This window comes from Centropristis striata, unplaced genomic scaffold (genome assembly GCF_030273125.1).
Source record: "Centropristis striata isolate RG_2023a ecotype Rhode Island unplaced genomic scaffold, C.striata_1.0 Scaffold_25, whole genome shotgun sequence".
NCBI lineage: Eukaryota > Metazoa > Chordata > Actinopteri > Perciformes > Serranidae > Centropristis > Centropristis striata.
This window is the reverse complement of record NW_026739041.1, coordinates 59,344-73,107: the sequence shown is the minus strand read 5'-3', so window position 1 is coordinate 73,107 and position 13,764 is coordinate 59,344. Positions and strand designations below refer to the sequence as shown.

Below are 13,764 nucleotides of genomic sequence, written 5' to 3'. Positions count from 1 at the left end.
TTTTTGTGCAATAAGACTTCTGCTAGCTCGGTACAAACCGAAAATGCTAACGTTAATTGCGAACATTGTTGACACTGAAAATTATTTGGATTGCTTTCGTTATGTTTGTTTATGTCACTGAGTTGTGTCAAAATCTCTTTCCTCTTTAGCTTGAAAAATGAGTGATTCAGAGGATCTTGAGTTGGAGGAAGAGCTTCAGGGTGCCAACAAACTCCTTCAGGATCTCGAGGTAACATTATTATTTGTAAAAGTGATGTAGGGGAAACAGTTGTTAAAGAGGGGGCACTCTTGTCTAATTTATTGTAGAGAGTCAAAGTTATTTATATATATATATTATATACCCAAACAACAAACCGTGGGTAACCAGCGACCTGAAGGCTCTTCTAAACAAGAAGAAGAGGGCCTTTAGATCACGGGACAGTGCAGAACTCAAACGTGTACAAAGGGAGCTCAAACGCAGCATCAGGGAGAGTAAGGACAAATACAGAAGGAAACTGGAGCACAAACTGGAAGACAACAACACCAGGGACGTCTGGAGTGGGATGAGAGAGATCACTGGCTTCCAGAGGAGAGGTGGGGGAGCAGCAGTGGAGCGAATGTGGAACGTGCGAACGAGCTGAACCTTTTCTTCAACAGGTTCAACTCCAACCACCCCACCCCCGGCAGCCCCTCTACTGATTCTCTGAACAACAACCTCCCACCTCCCCCCATCACCCCCTGCCCCACACCACCCCCGTCACCTCCGCCCACCCCCCCCCCCTTGACTTTCACCACAGACCTTTTCACACCTCCAGTCCCCAGGACATCCACACATCCCCCACAGCCCCCCACCACCTCCAGCAGCAGACACCTCTCTGCACCACCACCGTCGACACCCCCCACCCCCCAGTCTGGACTCCACATCACATCCAGCCAGGTGAGGAGAGAGCTGGAGAGGCTCAAGCAGAGGAAAGCTGCTGGACCGGACCGCATCAGCCCTCATGTGTTGAAGGCGTGTTCCAGCCAGCTCTGTGGAGTTCTCCAGCACCTCTTCAACCTGAGCCTACACCTCCAGATAGTGCCAGTGCTCTGGAAAACATCCTGCCTGGTCCCAGTGCCCAAAAAAGGACGTCCTGCTGCACTGGAGGACTACAGGCCAGTAGCACTGACCTCTCACATCATGAAGGTCATGGAGAGACTGGTCCTGGCACACCTGTGAAATTGGCCATTAACTTAAGATGTTTGATAACCTTTGCTTTAATCCTGGACTGTATTTTAAGTGTTGCATTTGTTTTGTTTTTTTATTACGTAGAATAAGGCACAGGCTGAACCTGAACCTGAACCAAGACCAGTGCGCTGGAAGACGTGATAACGTGACAGACGGGGAGATGTTATTACTTAAAAAGGCCATCATCCAGTCGACATACTAGTGGCGTGCCACATGGTCAGTACTCATCCTCACAACTTTTGTTCACCAACTGATTTCAGTAAGGAAATATTCTTCAATCTCTTTTTTTTTTCCAGTGTCAACTGATCAGCATCAATGTCCAGGAGAAGGACCTAGTTATGATGTTGCCAGTGTCAACCCAACAAGAGGTACTTTACCTACTTGGATATGTTGTGATTTCATATTTTAAGTTGACTTTTATAGTTGTTGATTTTTAGTTAGGCAGAAATGTATAGGCTGCTGTGCAGTCCTAAGCCATACCACCTACAGTATTTAGTTCACTTTGTGGCAGAGTTTCTTTATTTTTTCTGTTAGTGCCTGAAACTGAGGTGCTTCGTCAGGAGCTCCTTCAGTTGTTGGAGGATGGAGAAGAGGACGAAGCAGTGACTTGTCAGACATCGTCTCAGTTGGCTGCTACTGACTGGGAGATCAGAAACACGGTGTCCTGGCAAAAGTGGAAAGAGGCCAGGCCTTCTCTTATTGAGAATATGTTGGCTACTCTGGATCCACATCCACACCGTGTGTGTCAGTGTGGCAAACAAGTTATTGTCAGGTGTCTGGACTGCCTCCCTCTCCCATTCCTTTGTGAGGACTGTGATATTGCAGTTCACACACGCTTTGTCCTGCACAACAGAGAGGCAGTAACAGGAGGGTTTTTGCAGCCTTCATCAGGGTTTCAACAGCAAACAGGTACAGTTTTTAAGTCCTATGCATTCCCTCCTATGTACTATTGGGTGCTGTTATTGTGTATCAGTAGACTTCTATTTTTTAAATATATACATACATTATGTGTTTTAATGTTAGTGCGGCTGTTCCCTGTGCAAAGGCCAGACCGTTTGTGTGGCTGCTCAGCAGGGAACATTGACGTTTCACCTGGCAGAATTTTGGCTCTTGTAACCATAAATGGTAAGTATCCTTTTTGTCATACACTACACACACAATATTGCATTGCTATCTTGTTTGGGATTACCCTTGACCCACAATATATATGTGGACACCTGTCAAAAGGTCATTTGGATTTACCAGACTGCTTTGAAAAAAACATGAAAAAACGAATGTCTTTGTTGAGCCATGACTGAATTTGTAATTTAGTGTTCAGCTTGTAATATCTATAAATGACAAAGCTAGGTAAAATATGTTGCTTAATACTGGTCAAGGGCATACTTGTGGGCTCCTTGGTGGCTTAGGTACTTCTGACCTTAACCTGTTACTTCATTTATTAACTTGAACTTATCCTTCCTAAAGGCCGTTATGACCTGGCACTGCCAGTGGTGAAATGCACCAGCTGTGGCGTAATGTGGTCCCCCTCAATTAAGGACATCCAGGCTAGCGGATATTGGCCTGGCACCTTGAATTTCTGCACCCTGTTCTCAACCGATGTCTTCCAGTCCTTCTATGACATTAAGAAGGCTGCACCAGGGATGTCGCTTAAGGCATTTGTCAAAATGCTGGATGAGAGAACAGCCCACTTCGGAAGAGTGAGTTTCCAAATTTGCCAAGTTTAAGGAAATTGTGTGAATCAATGTTTATGATGACTGTCCTTGAATATTCTGTTGTGTTTGTCCTCTACTTAAAAGACTGGCAAAATATCAGCTGATACCTTCAGTAAAAGTCTCTTGGAGTGGAGTGCTGTCAAATTTGAGGTGGACAGGATGTGTAAGGAGACATGCTTTAGCTGCCCTGCCTGCACTCCAGACATGCTTGCAGTCTCAGTTGATGGAAATCGCAAGCTTTATCGCTTTAAATCAAATGCGAGGTACGTTATGATGCAGGTTACATTATGCATTGTGAACATGACTCAAAAATAGATTATTTTTTTATTTATACATTTTCAAACAACTCTCACTGTGTTTCAGCACTTCAGAGCAGGGGAACTTTGAAGGTACCTTCATTCAAAAAGATGAGGAGGTTGCCGAGTTTGTGAAATACATCCAGAGACGGACAAATCATGTAAGTTGCCAATATATATTTTTGTGGCTGTGTTGTCATGACACTATCTACTTTACAAGTATATTAATGTATACTTAATTTTGTCATCATAACAAAAGGATGAAAATGGTTCAACTATGTCCTTGGGAGATATGAGGTCTTGTGTCAATGTGATTGAGGTCCAGCTGATTCTATATGCATGTGTGTTAAATTAAGTTTGTCCCTGATAGGGCTTAATTAGTCGTATGTCTTTTATGTTATCATCTTTAATGTACAGGTCCCAGGAAAAGGGTTGTGCGGATCTTCATCTTGGACCGCAGCAAAGGAGTCATCCAAAAAGTCCACTGGGAAATTGGATGAAGAGGGCATGGAAATAGCTGTTTGTCGCCATGGAGTCCTCCTTGCTGCATTAAACATGTGTAGAGGGGAGATCTTTGCTTACCCCCTTTTACTCCAGAGGAAGTTGGCAGCTACTGTCCCAGGACATATTACGTTCCTTTGCTCAGATGTGGCCTGTAAATATTTTCCATATTTAACCAAGGTGGCTCAGCAGTGCCCTGAGATGAGGAACCTATTGTCCATGCGTCCTTTCCTCTCTGTCATGCATGCAAAGGCTCACACTTGGAAATGTGAGGTATACTGCAGCTTTTAGTTTTGGATTAGTTTTAGACATTTTGTTATAGAGTTGAATTAATGTAGCACTCATGTATTGTGACCTCCTTTCTATAGATCAAATGGGGAGGTGCGTTTCAAGATGGAGCTGGTTCAACAGTTGGAGAAGAGGTTGAGCAAGTCAACAGTTTCCTGTCTAGGGCGGCCATCACAACAAAATACATGTCTAAAGCAGGTCTGTGTGTGTGTCTGAGATTCCACTCAGTCTCCTGCTCATTAATAATTGTTAATACTAACTACTACTAAATGCAGGGCGAACAGACATGCTGACCCTCCTTGCTTTGGGGTGGAACAAAAGGAAAGTGGAGCAACTGGGCCGCACTTTGAGCCAGAGATATCTAAAGGTAAATTATTCACCGCTGATGTTTATGTGTTATGTGGTAATGGAATAATCACCAGTACTCTTAAGAAATGTATACTTGAATGACATTATTAATGTGTTATTAGATCACAAGGATCCTAAGAGAACAAGTGGAGAGCCTGAATGCGACCAAAAATGAGCTGGGTGTGGATGATGACACACTGCAGCAATGGGTGGCTGATGTGCAGCAATGGGCTGAAGGTGAGTCTCAATATAATGCACTCCTGTACAACAATAGGACCCACCATGGCCTTGTTAATGAAATTTGGGTAGGATTAATATCTTTTTGACAGTGTTAACAAAAACTGAAACATTATAAGCCTTGTTTAAGCAGAAATTATGGCAGAGTTGTTGTATGTGGTCAAATTAGATTGTACCTGGAATGAAATGATGTTGTACAAGATGGTTTCATAAACCTCAACACCAACATACTTGTCTCATGATAATGCAGCACAGGAAGGCTAGATATGTCTTATAACTAATCTGTCAATGAGATAAGAGACTTCGCTGTAGTTAAGTTGATACACCTCACTGATGAACAACAGAACTGTGGAGTAACATTAGGCTTAATGATCAAAGAAAGTTATTATGTTCTTTTATGGTATTCTCATTCTCTCAGCACCACACTTGACAATAGTTTATATTTCCTGCATTTGGTCTGCGCTAATTTCAAACCCTTTATAGCACATATGGTGTGCTTTTCTACGGTGTTCTTGGAAAGGGACATGGAGTTATGTCTCAGCCACTTAAATGGAACAATACACTTAAAGGGATAGTCTATCTGTTCTTCAAAGACCAATGCTGAATGTAAGTGAGTAATCAGTTTTATGTAATATACTCATACTGTACTCTTATTAATGTTACTCTCACTTAGAAACGGATCAAACTGATGGCAGCCTTGGAGCATTGCAGGCACGAATAGAGGAGCTTGTCATCATCATCAGAGTGCGAACACAAAATCTTTACAGACAAACTGGTATGTCACCGTTTCCTTGAAATAGACTGACACTTTTACAGTTTGGTACATGTACAGCAACTTTGTAAACAGAAAATCATATCCAGGTTTGTTTAAGCTGGATGTGATGCTTGATCTAGCAAATAAATGGAAGAGTGTGGATTCTAGTCTAAATATTTACATTATGTGAAAGTGTGCCTTTTTATGATTATTTACAGATAGCAACAAGAGGCGACACAGAATACGCAAGGTCATTTTGGATGAAAAAAAACGATTGGCGGCTGCTGTCGACGACTATAACAAGCTTGCTGAACCAACAAAGCAAATTGTGTCCAGTGATGCCCTCATCCAGACCGACATTTGGCCCTGGCAGAAGACAAGTGAACGTAGGCTCTTCATTTTAAAATATTTCAAATGTACCCTGTTTAAACAAATTCCCAGTATCTGAGCAGTAGTTGGCAGTTCTGATCTTGAAACATAACATGCTACTATGTTTTCCCTTCTGGTGTTGATAAACCGTAGCTGCTGCAGACCTCCAGACAAAAAGAAAGGTCTTTGAGAAGGTGATGGCTGTGAGGCGCCTGAGAGAGGAGGAGATGATCCTTTGCAGGGAAATGCAGCATCACTGGACAGTGTTGAGAGCACGATCCCTGGAGTTGGGAACGATCTCCTCAGACTGTAAGCACATCTATTTTATTTAATTAAAAACAGAAAATGGTTTTAGTGACTGTAAAGTGAGGTCTGGCTGGTTCGCTTTGCATTTTGGCAAACATAATTTACTCACATTTTATAGGGGAGTTTCATAAACGGTTGTCATTGTTGTGATTTATCATGGCCAATATCCAGAGGACCAGATTGATAATAACGGCAGATGCTAAAGTTTCACTGGACCTTTAAGCTGCAACTAGCTTGCTAGCTTACACGGTCTTCTCCCATTTTTTAAAATGTTTGATTAAATTATCTTAATCCCTTGTGTTGATATGGTGAGTTATTTTTTTACTTTACTGATATTTATTGGTTTTGTGTTTTGTTTTTTTACAGCCTCTCTTGTTGGAATGTCAGAGGATGCACAGAAGGGACTCCACTGCCTGGTTTTAAAAAAAACAAAGTGAACTGAAAGCTGAAATGCTTAAAGTCAAGGACTATTACAAGAGAATCCTCAGCCACCAACCACTCCTGGAAACAGAATCAGAGGAGGAGGACGTTCCAGAAGACGCAGCTGAGAGTGATTTCAGCACTTCCGATGAAGACTGAGTGTGTCACCATTATGTGTGATAAAATAAAAAGTTTATCACATCATTCCGACATGTTTCCTCTTTTTTTAACCAACAATGGCTCTTTTGTTAGTAAAGGTTGCAGATCCCTGGGCTATACGAATTAATTTAATTTGATAGCCTATTGTATAGTTTGTCTCTCCAACAGTGTGCTATTCTAGCTTATGTTTTCAGGTGTTGGTATCTCTCTCTCTCTCTCTCTCTCTCTCTCTCTCACTCTCTCTCTCTCCCTCACTCACTCACACACACACACACACACACACACACACACACACATATGCTCTATCTGAAGAGATGTATATAGTTTTTTTTATTATGAACAGGGCATGGCTCTAGAAAGCCTACTTTGTTAATTTCACCCAGTAAAGTGAAGTAATTGTTTAAACTATAGTCATGTCTCTTGTTTCTTTCATGAGTAGCTTTCATTAAGGTCAGTTTCCTGTTTTTCACATTGTGTGAGTTGTTCCTTTCAGGCAAGTCTATTAAGTATGAGGGCTATATTCTAAGGTCTTGAATGAATATGATTTTTTAACCAATGGCCTTTATCATATAATGTTATGAAAGTCGATGTTTTAAAAATATTTTATTTTTTTAACGTTTTATAACGCAACACTACAGTAGATTGATGTCAAATACATTTTAATAATCAGGACTTCAGTTACGTGTGGGTTTTTTTTACATTTTTTTTTTTACAGCGGAAGTATCAACATTGGCCGTTACTATGGAGATGACGACAGTCCGCTTTGCGTCAGGTCACGTGAGCAGAGCAGTTGTGCGCTGCTCTTCTGTTTTAGTTAAGATATCTTCATTAAACAAACATTTTTGTCTTTTATTAGCATAGATAATATACATGCAGTATAATTATTTATTAGACAATGTGTGATATTCGATATACTGGGTAGAAATATGTTTTCATAACCCTAACCCTAACCCTAAAACGGAAGAACTACAAAACGTTTTTTCTGATGTCGACATAAGTACTGAAGAGAGGTCTAGGGAGTTGTAGTTTTTTTAATAAAACAGGGTTTTCCCTAAAATTGGAAGTTGGAAATACTTAATTAGTGGCTTTCCAGGGGTTTGAGGGGATGTCAATCACATTTTTGGCATCAGACTTTAAATATTGTCTTGTTCAATGGGGGATTTGTTATTTTTTCAGCATATCCTAAAGCCCCCCCACCCCCACCCCTTAGTGACTATGCTCACATTATAGTCCATGTCAACACCTTTCTATAACAGTAGGTCTCATGTCTGTAACCCTTATAGTCTCTTAGTTATAAGCCTTAAAATAAGCCCCAAGGTTAAGGTTCAAAGGTCAATATCTCAAAGTAAGAATATTATAGAACCTTCAACTTAATATATATTACTCTCCAGGCCAAGACCTTTCCGGTGATGTATTTGGTTTAGCTCTATGACAAAGTTTTATTTTTTTCACAGTTTGGACATGTGCCCTAACAGCCTAAGGTTCAGACAGCACTTTGATTGCTTTGTGTGTGTGTGTGTGTGTGTGTGTGTGTGTGTGAGTGTGAGTGTGTGTGAGAGAGAGAGAGTGAAATAATGATCAAAATGAGGATTGTTTGAAGATTTTCTGTAGGCATATCCTTATGATTTTGAGGATTTTATGCCAAGATGACCGAATACGTCATTCAAATATTTTATATCTGCCACAGCAAATAAGCGATAGCAGCAGGGCCGGTTATTCCTACAGGCCACCAAGGCGGCTGCCTAGGGCGCCAAATTGGCAGGGGGCGCCCTTAAGCACACATCTTTGTTTTAACAACATTGATTAACGAAACATTTTTTAAAAAGCATGGGCAATAAAACCCTCATTGAATTAAATGAACATGCCCCAACCCATATTTCGAATGAAAATGTAATATTATATTATATAAAATATGATACGTGCATGGGTGTCGTCACTCGTCATGACGATGCAGTTGCAAGTCACAAAACACTAAAACTAGATCACGCTAACGGTCATAGAAGGTCAACTAGCAAAATGAAAAGGACCAAACTGTCTGGTGCACAGGGGCGAAAACGAAGAAAAGAGGAAGAGGAGAATAATATATGTATGTATTTTCATCTCAGACATTAGTTCCAAAGTTTCTAAAAATAAAAATGTTCTGAGACCATTACCTTGCTTGTAGTTCATGTATCAAATATTAGTGTACAGCATAATACATATAACATAGTGTACCTATATCAGAATGAATATGAAGGGGGGGGGGCGCAAAATCTCAATATCGCCTAGGGCAGCCAATGGGCTAGAACCGGCCCTGGATAGCAGCATGGGCCGAGGGCCACATCCGGCCCCTTGGCTGTCCATGTCTGGCCCTCGTGAGGTTAATCAATACAACCACAGTGCTTTTATTTCAAAGGCGATTTACGTATGTGAGTGCATGCATAAGCACCTGCACAGATTTATCTTGTTAAAAACTCTTTGATTAAAATAAATTGGTAACTCCACATTAACATAGTCTTTTCATAACATATATTCTTAACACTAACAGCTCTAAAACCATATAATTTACAGCATTTTATAAAGCAATGATATTCATATTGAGCAGAATGTTTTAATTTTGTATCTTGAGTATTGGTCCGACCCTCAGCAACCTTTACAATATCTCATGTGGCCCCTGTGGGAAAATTAATTGCCCACCCCTGGGCTAAAGGCTTCCTCTAGACATTACTTGATTCAGTAAGTTTACACTATGTTAAATGTGTATTTTCTACATTTGTTTAGAACATAACATGTACAGCGCTAACATGTTAGCTCTCCCCTGTGTACCCAAAAGGGTAGAAAAGTCCATAACATTGGGCTTTATCATGTTATACGTGAGAGAGACTTTGGGCTAACAGTAGTCCAACATGCCAAATCAATCCACAACAAACTGCCATTCCCCAAACGTAACCTGCATATGCATCACATTGAATCTGTACCATAGCCCCAAGAAGAACAGGAAGATGAGGTTGAAAGCCTGTGTCATGTTGCCATATAGCTTCATACCAACAATGATAAACATTCTTCTTCTAGAAAAATGGGGGTTGTGAATATTTGCTATATTGCCAGGCCTAAACCAACCTGTTAAAGCGCAAACACAAATCAAATTATTGTCATAGATATGAACCTATCGATTGAGAGTAAATAATCCATTCAGGCCTCCATCATACAAGGCTACTATTACTATTCAGATTATCTCATCTCTATGTTCCTCTTTACTTTTTCTAGGATCAATGTTTGATCAACAGACTTCTTAAAATGATGTTTTACTACCCTAAGAACACCAAATATCTAATTCTCCTATTTTGATCCTATTGTGTATGTGTGTAATGGCACTTCTTTTGAAATCATGACAGTAAAACCCTCAATCAAATGGTATCTTTGGTATCTAATAATAATAATAATAATAATAATAATAATAATAATAATAATAATGTTACATATGCAATATGCACACAATAATAACCATGTGCAAACAAACCAGAAAAATAGAAAGAAAAAAGTCACAATTTTTCAAATGATGACACTGGATGTTTTATGTACTTAAGCTACAGTTATAGAGTGAAAACAGAGACTGACACTGACTGAAATGTGTACTGAATATTTTATTTTGAACATTATAATGAACTTTGTATAAATACAACAAAAAAAACAACAACAACAGAATCCACGCCGGGGTCGAGGGGGTCAGTTGACAATTGTCATCTACAACCTTTGGCAGGTTCCCATGTGTCATCCCACACTTTGCCACTGTCAGGAAAAGAAAACAACAACAACAACAACAACAACACACACAGAGACACAATATAGGTTAACAGGATAACTTAGGTTGTGACATTTAAAAGAGATTTTTTTTGATTTTTCAAACCACCTTTATTTGCTTGTCACAGAATAACTAAATCAAAACAGACAAAACACGTAAATAAAAATAAAGTAAAATAAAAAAATAAAAAATAAAAAACAAAATAAATTAAGTTAGATTCAGTTGAAAATAGTTCCAAACAGCAGCTCATCGTTCTCTACAGAACACAACACGTGTTCAAGGCACCAAACATTCTTAAACTCACCCACATTCTTGGACATACTGTAAAAACTGAAATCAGTTTTCAGTCTTGCCTTCAACATGCGAAGAAAAATCACACTCACATCACAATCCAACAAGTCATTCATTTTGTTTTTCCTGCTCAGGTAAATGGCCAGCTTTGCCTGACCTAAGATGAAGTTGAGTAGCTGGCACTTCATTTTCCTTCTTTTGGAATACCTGAAGCCCAGAATGAATGTTTCATGTGAGAAAGTTTCACGGAAAGAGAGAAACAGCCGAGTCAACATTTGAAACAAAGAAAACAGTCGCGCACACTCCAGAAAACAGTGAAACACTGTTTCTCTGTGTGGGCAGAAAGGACACGTGTCCGGGACTGTTGGGTTCAACACAGAAACAAAAGAATTGACAGCCACGATCCCATGAAGAACCCTCCACTGCAGATCTCCAGTTCTTTTGGTGAGTGGAGGCTTGTACAGAGCTCTCCACTCAGGCCTCTGAGCCTCCGTCAGAGAGAAGTGAGCCCTCCACGGGGCGTCAGCCCCAACACTCAACTTCTTCTGGTTCAGAACTTTCACAGATAAATAGTACATTTCCTTACCCGTCATTGTGCTCAGTGCATTGTTACTTACATGATTAATTTTCAACAAAAAACCAACATTACATGTGAACACAGGAACAAGTCTGACATCAGGGAAAGGATCCCTGTCCTGGGCTTGGACCTGCCCCTGGCTGTATGCAGTGATAAGAAGCAGCTCAGAGTCAGTTAGCTGCTGCTTCCAGCCTCGCAGCAGGCCACTCACCACCCTGACTGACCTGGTCCCCATATGTGAGGCCAGACCTGCAGCTTCATCCAAACCAGGACCACAAACCTCCACCAGCCGGCCCAGTGTGACACAGTTAGCCTCACACAGTTTCTGGAGCAGGGACGGCCCTGCTTCGCTCCTGAGACGAGTCCCATGGACCACAGGCTCTTTGAGGAGCCAGAACAGTGAGTCACAGTTTTTTGTTCTTTCTTTGTGGAACAGTCCCCACACTTTAAAAAGCCCTTTGTAAAATCCTGGGAAATTGTTCAGTTTACATCCATTTAAATCCATTAAGAAAAGAGGTTCGGCGAGACCCAGCGCACCACTCCGCTCCAGAATGGCTCGAGCCACAGGTCTCCAGACCAGATCAGCAGGTCCAGTCAGGAGTCTTCTGATGAACTGGAGCCTGAAAGCAGCTCCCCTGCTCGCCAAGTGGACGAGTCCTAGTCCCCCTTCCTCCTTGGGCAGGAACAGGACGCTCTGTGGGACCCAGTGCAGACGATCCCAGAAGAAATCCACCAGAACAGACTGCACCCGGGACAGCAGGTTGGATGGAGGGTCCAGGCACGCCAGCCGGTGCCACAGCATGGAGGACACCAGGTTGTTGATGACCAGGATCCGACCTTTAAAAGACATTTTCGGCAGAACCCATCTCCATTTCTTAAGCCTACCTTCAACCTTTTCCAACAGATTGTCCCAGTTCTTATTGGCTTCTTCACCAAGGTGAACCCCAAGATATTTAAAACCACCCCTTCTCCACACCAACCCTCCTGGTAAAACCAGCTTCCTGCTCAACCCAACACCAACTGCTAAAGCCTCACTCTTACCCCAGTTGACCTTAGCAGAGGATAACTTACCAAAGCTCACAACAGCTTCATTTAACACATTTATATCGTCTTGTTTTTTAACAAAGACAATGACATCATCTGCATAAGCAGAAAGTTTAAAACATTTTTTAAAACCCGGAAAAGAGACACCAGATAAGGACTTTCTGAGCTTGTGCAGAAGAGGCTCTAGGGCTAAAGAATACAGCATGCCAGACAGGGAGCAGCCCTGTCTGACGCCCCTCTGGACGCTGAACGGGGCACTCAAACCACCGTTAATCTTTAGTACACTCTCAATGTCACAGTACAAGACCTGGATCTGGGCTATGAGACCAGGGCTGAACCCAAAAGCTTGTAGCGTCTGCCACAAGTATTTGTGTTCAACCCGGTCAAAAGCCTTTTCTTGATCTAGAGAAATCAGACCAAGCTCACAACCCAATGAACCAGAGAGGTCCAAAATGTCCCGAATCAGAATAATGTTGTCAGATATCAACCTGCTGGGTACACAGTAGCTCTGGTCGACATGAATGACATGCTCCATCACTTTCCTCAGCCTGGTAGCCAACACTTTAGAAAACAGTTTATAATCAGTACAGAGCAAAGATACAGGACGCCAGTTTTTAATGTTTTGAAGGTCCCCCTTCTTAGGCAGCAGGGTGAGGACAGCCCTCCTGCAGCTTAGGGGCAGCCGCCCCGTCTTCAGACTGTCCCTGAGGACACACAGCAAGTCTTCACCTATCACAGGCCAGAAAGTCTTGTAGAAGTCAGCAGGCAGACCATCGATCCCTGGAGCCTTGCCGCTCTGCAGGCTCTGCAGGGCCGCCTGCAGCTCCTCAGCAGAGAGCTCAGCCTCCAACTTCAAATTGTCCTCCTCTGAGACCTGAGGAAGACCCTCATAGAAGGACAGCGCCACCTCTGGCTCCTCCTGGAAATCAGTCCTGTACAGTTCCTGATAGAATGCAGAAGCACTCTGCCGGATCTCTGCAGAGTCCTGCAGCAGCTGACCGGTGTCAGAGCGCAGAGAGTGCATCAGCCTCCTCTGACCGTTCTTCTGCTCCAGGCTGAAGAAAAAGTGAGAGGGAGCGTCCATTTGAGCTATGCTCTGGAAACGAGAGCGGACCAGAGCACCCTGAGCAGAGAAACCCAGCAGGTCAGACAGAGCTGATCTTTTACTTTTGAGAACCTGAATATGTTCTCGTTCTCCTGTGGAGTCTGCTAGTTCCTGCAGCTCCACCACTTCTCTCTCCAGAGCTCTCATAGACCGGGCCATGTCCTTAGTGACATTGAGAGTGTATTGTAGACAAAGCTGTTTAATTTTTACCTTGCCTACATCCCACCACTGCTGCACAGAGCTGTATTCAGACTTTGTCCTTCTGTACTGTCTCCAGAAAAAAATAAAAGCATTTTTAAAACCATGATCAGATAAAAGAGTGATGTTAAAATGCCAGTATGCACTCATACACCTGACATCTTTAATAAA

At 42.0% G+C, this 13,764-nt stretch overlaps 1 protein-coding gene across 1 annotated transcript; it reads left to right on the top strand.

Annotated features, from left to right (window-relative positions):
- The first annotated feature begins 4,031 nt into the window (after positions 1–4,031).
- LOC131967723 (uncharacterized) lies at positions 4,032–7,131 on the top strand. The gene is made up of 7 exons (XM_059328665.1): positions 4,032–4,202; positions 4,280–4,371; positions 4,475–4,589; positions 5,263–5,364; positions 5,562–5,729; positions 5,866–6,021; positions 7,091–7,131. The coding sequence occupies exons 1-7, from the start codon at positions 4,190–4,192 to the stop codon at positions 7,129–7,131; spliced, it is 687 nt and encodes a 228-aa protein (XP_059184648.1). The 5' UTR covers positions 4,032–4,189.
- The last annotated feature ends 6,633 nt before the right edge of the window (positions 7,132–13,764 follow it).

Excerpts from the sequence above, each read along its gene's own strand:
- LOC131967723 (XM_059328665.1), top strand. Across the intron at positions 4,590-5,262 it reads TGTGCAGCAATGGGCTGAAG|AAACGGATCAAACTGATGGC; the intron begins GTGAGTCTCAAT and ends ACTCTCACTTAG. Across the intron at positions 6,022-7,090 it reads GGGAACGATCTCCTCAGACT|GCAAGTCTATTAAGTATGAG; the intron begins GTAAGCACATCT and ends TGTTCCTTTCAG.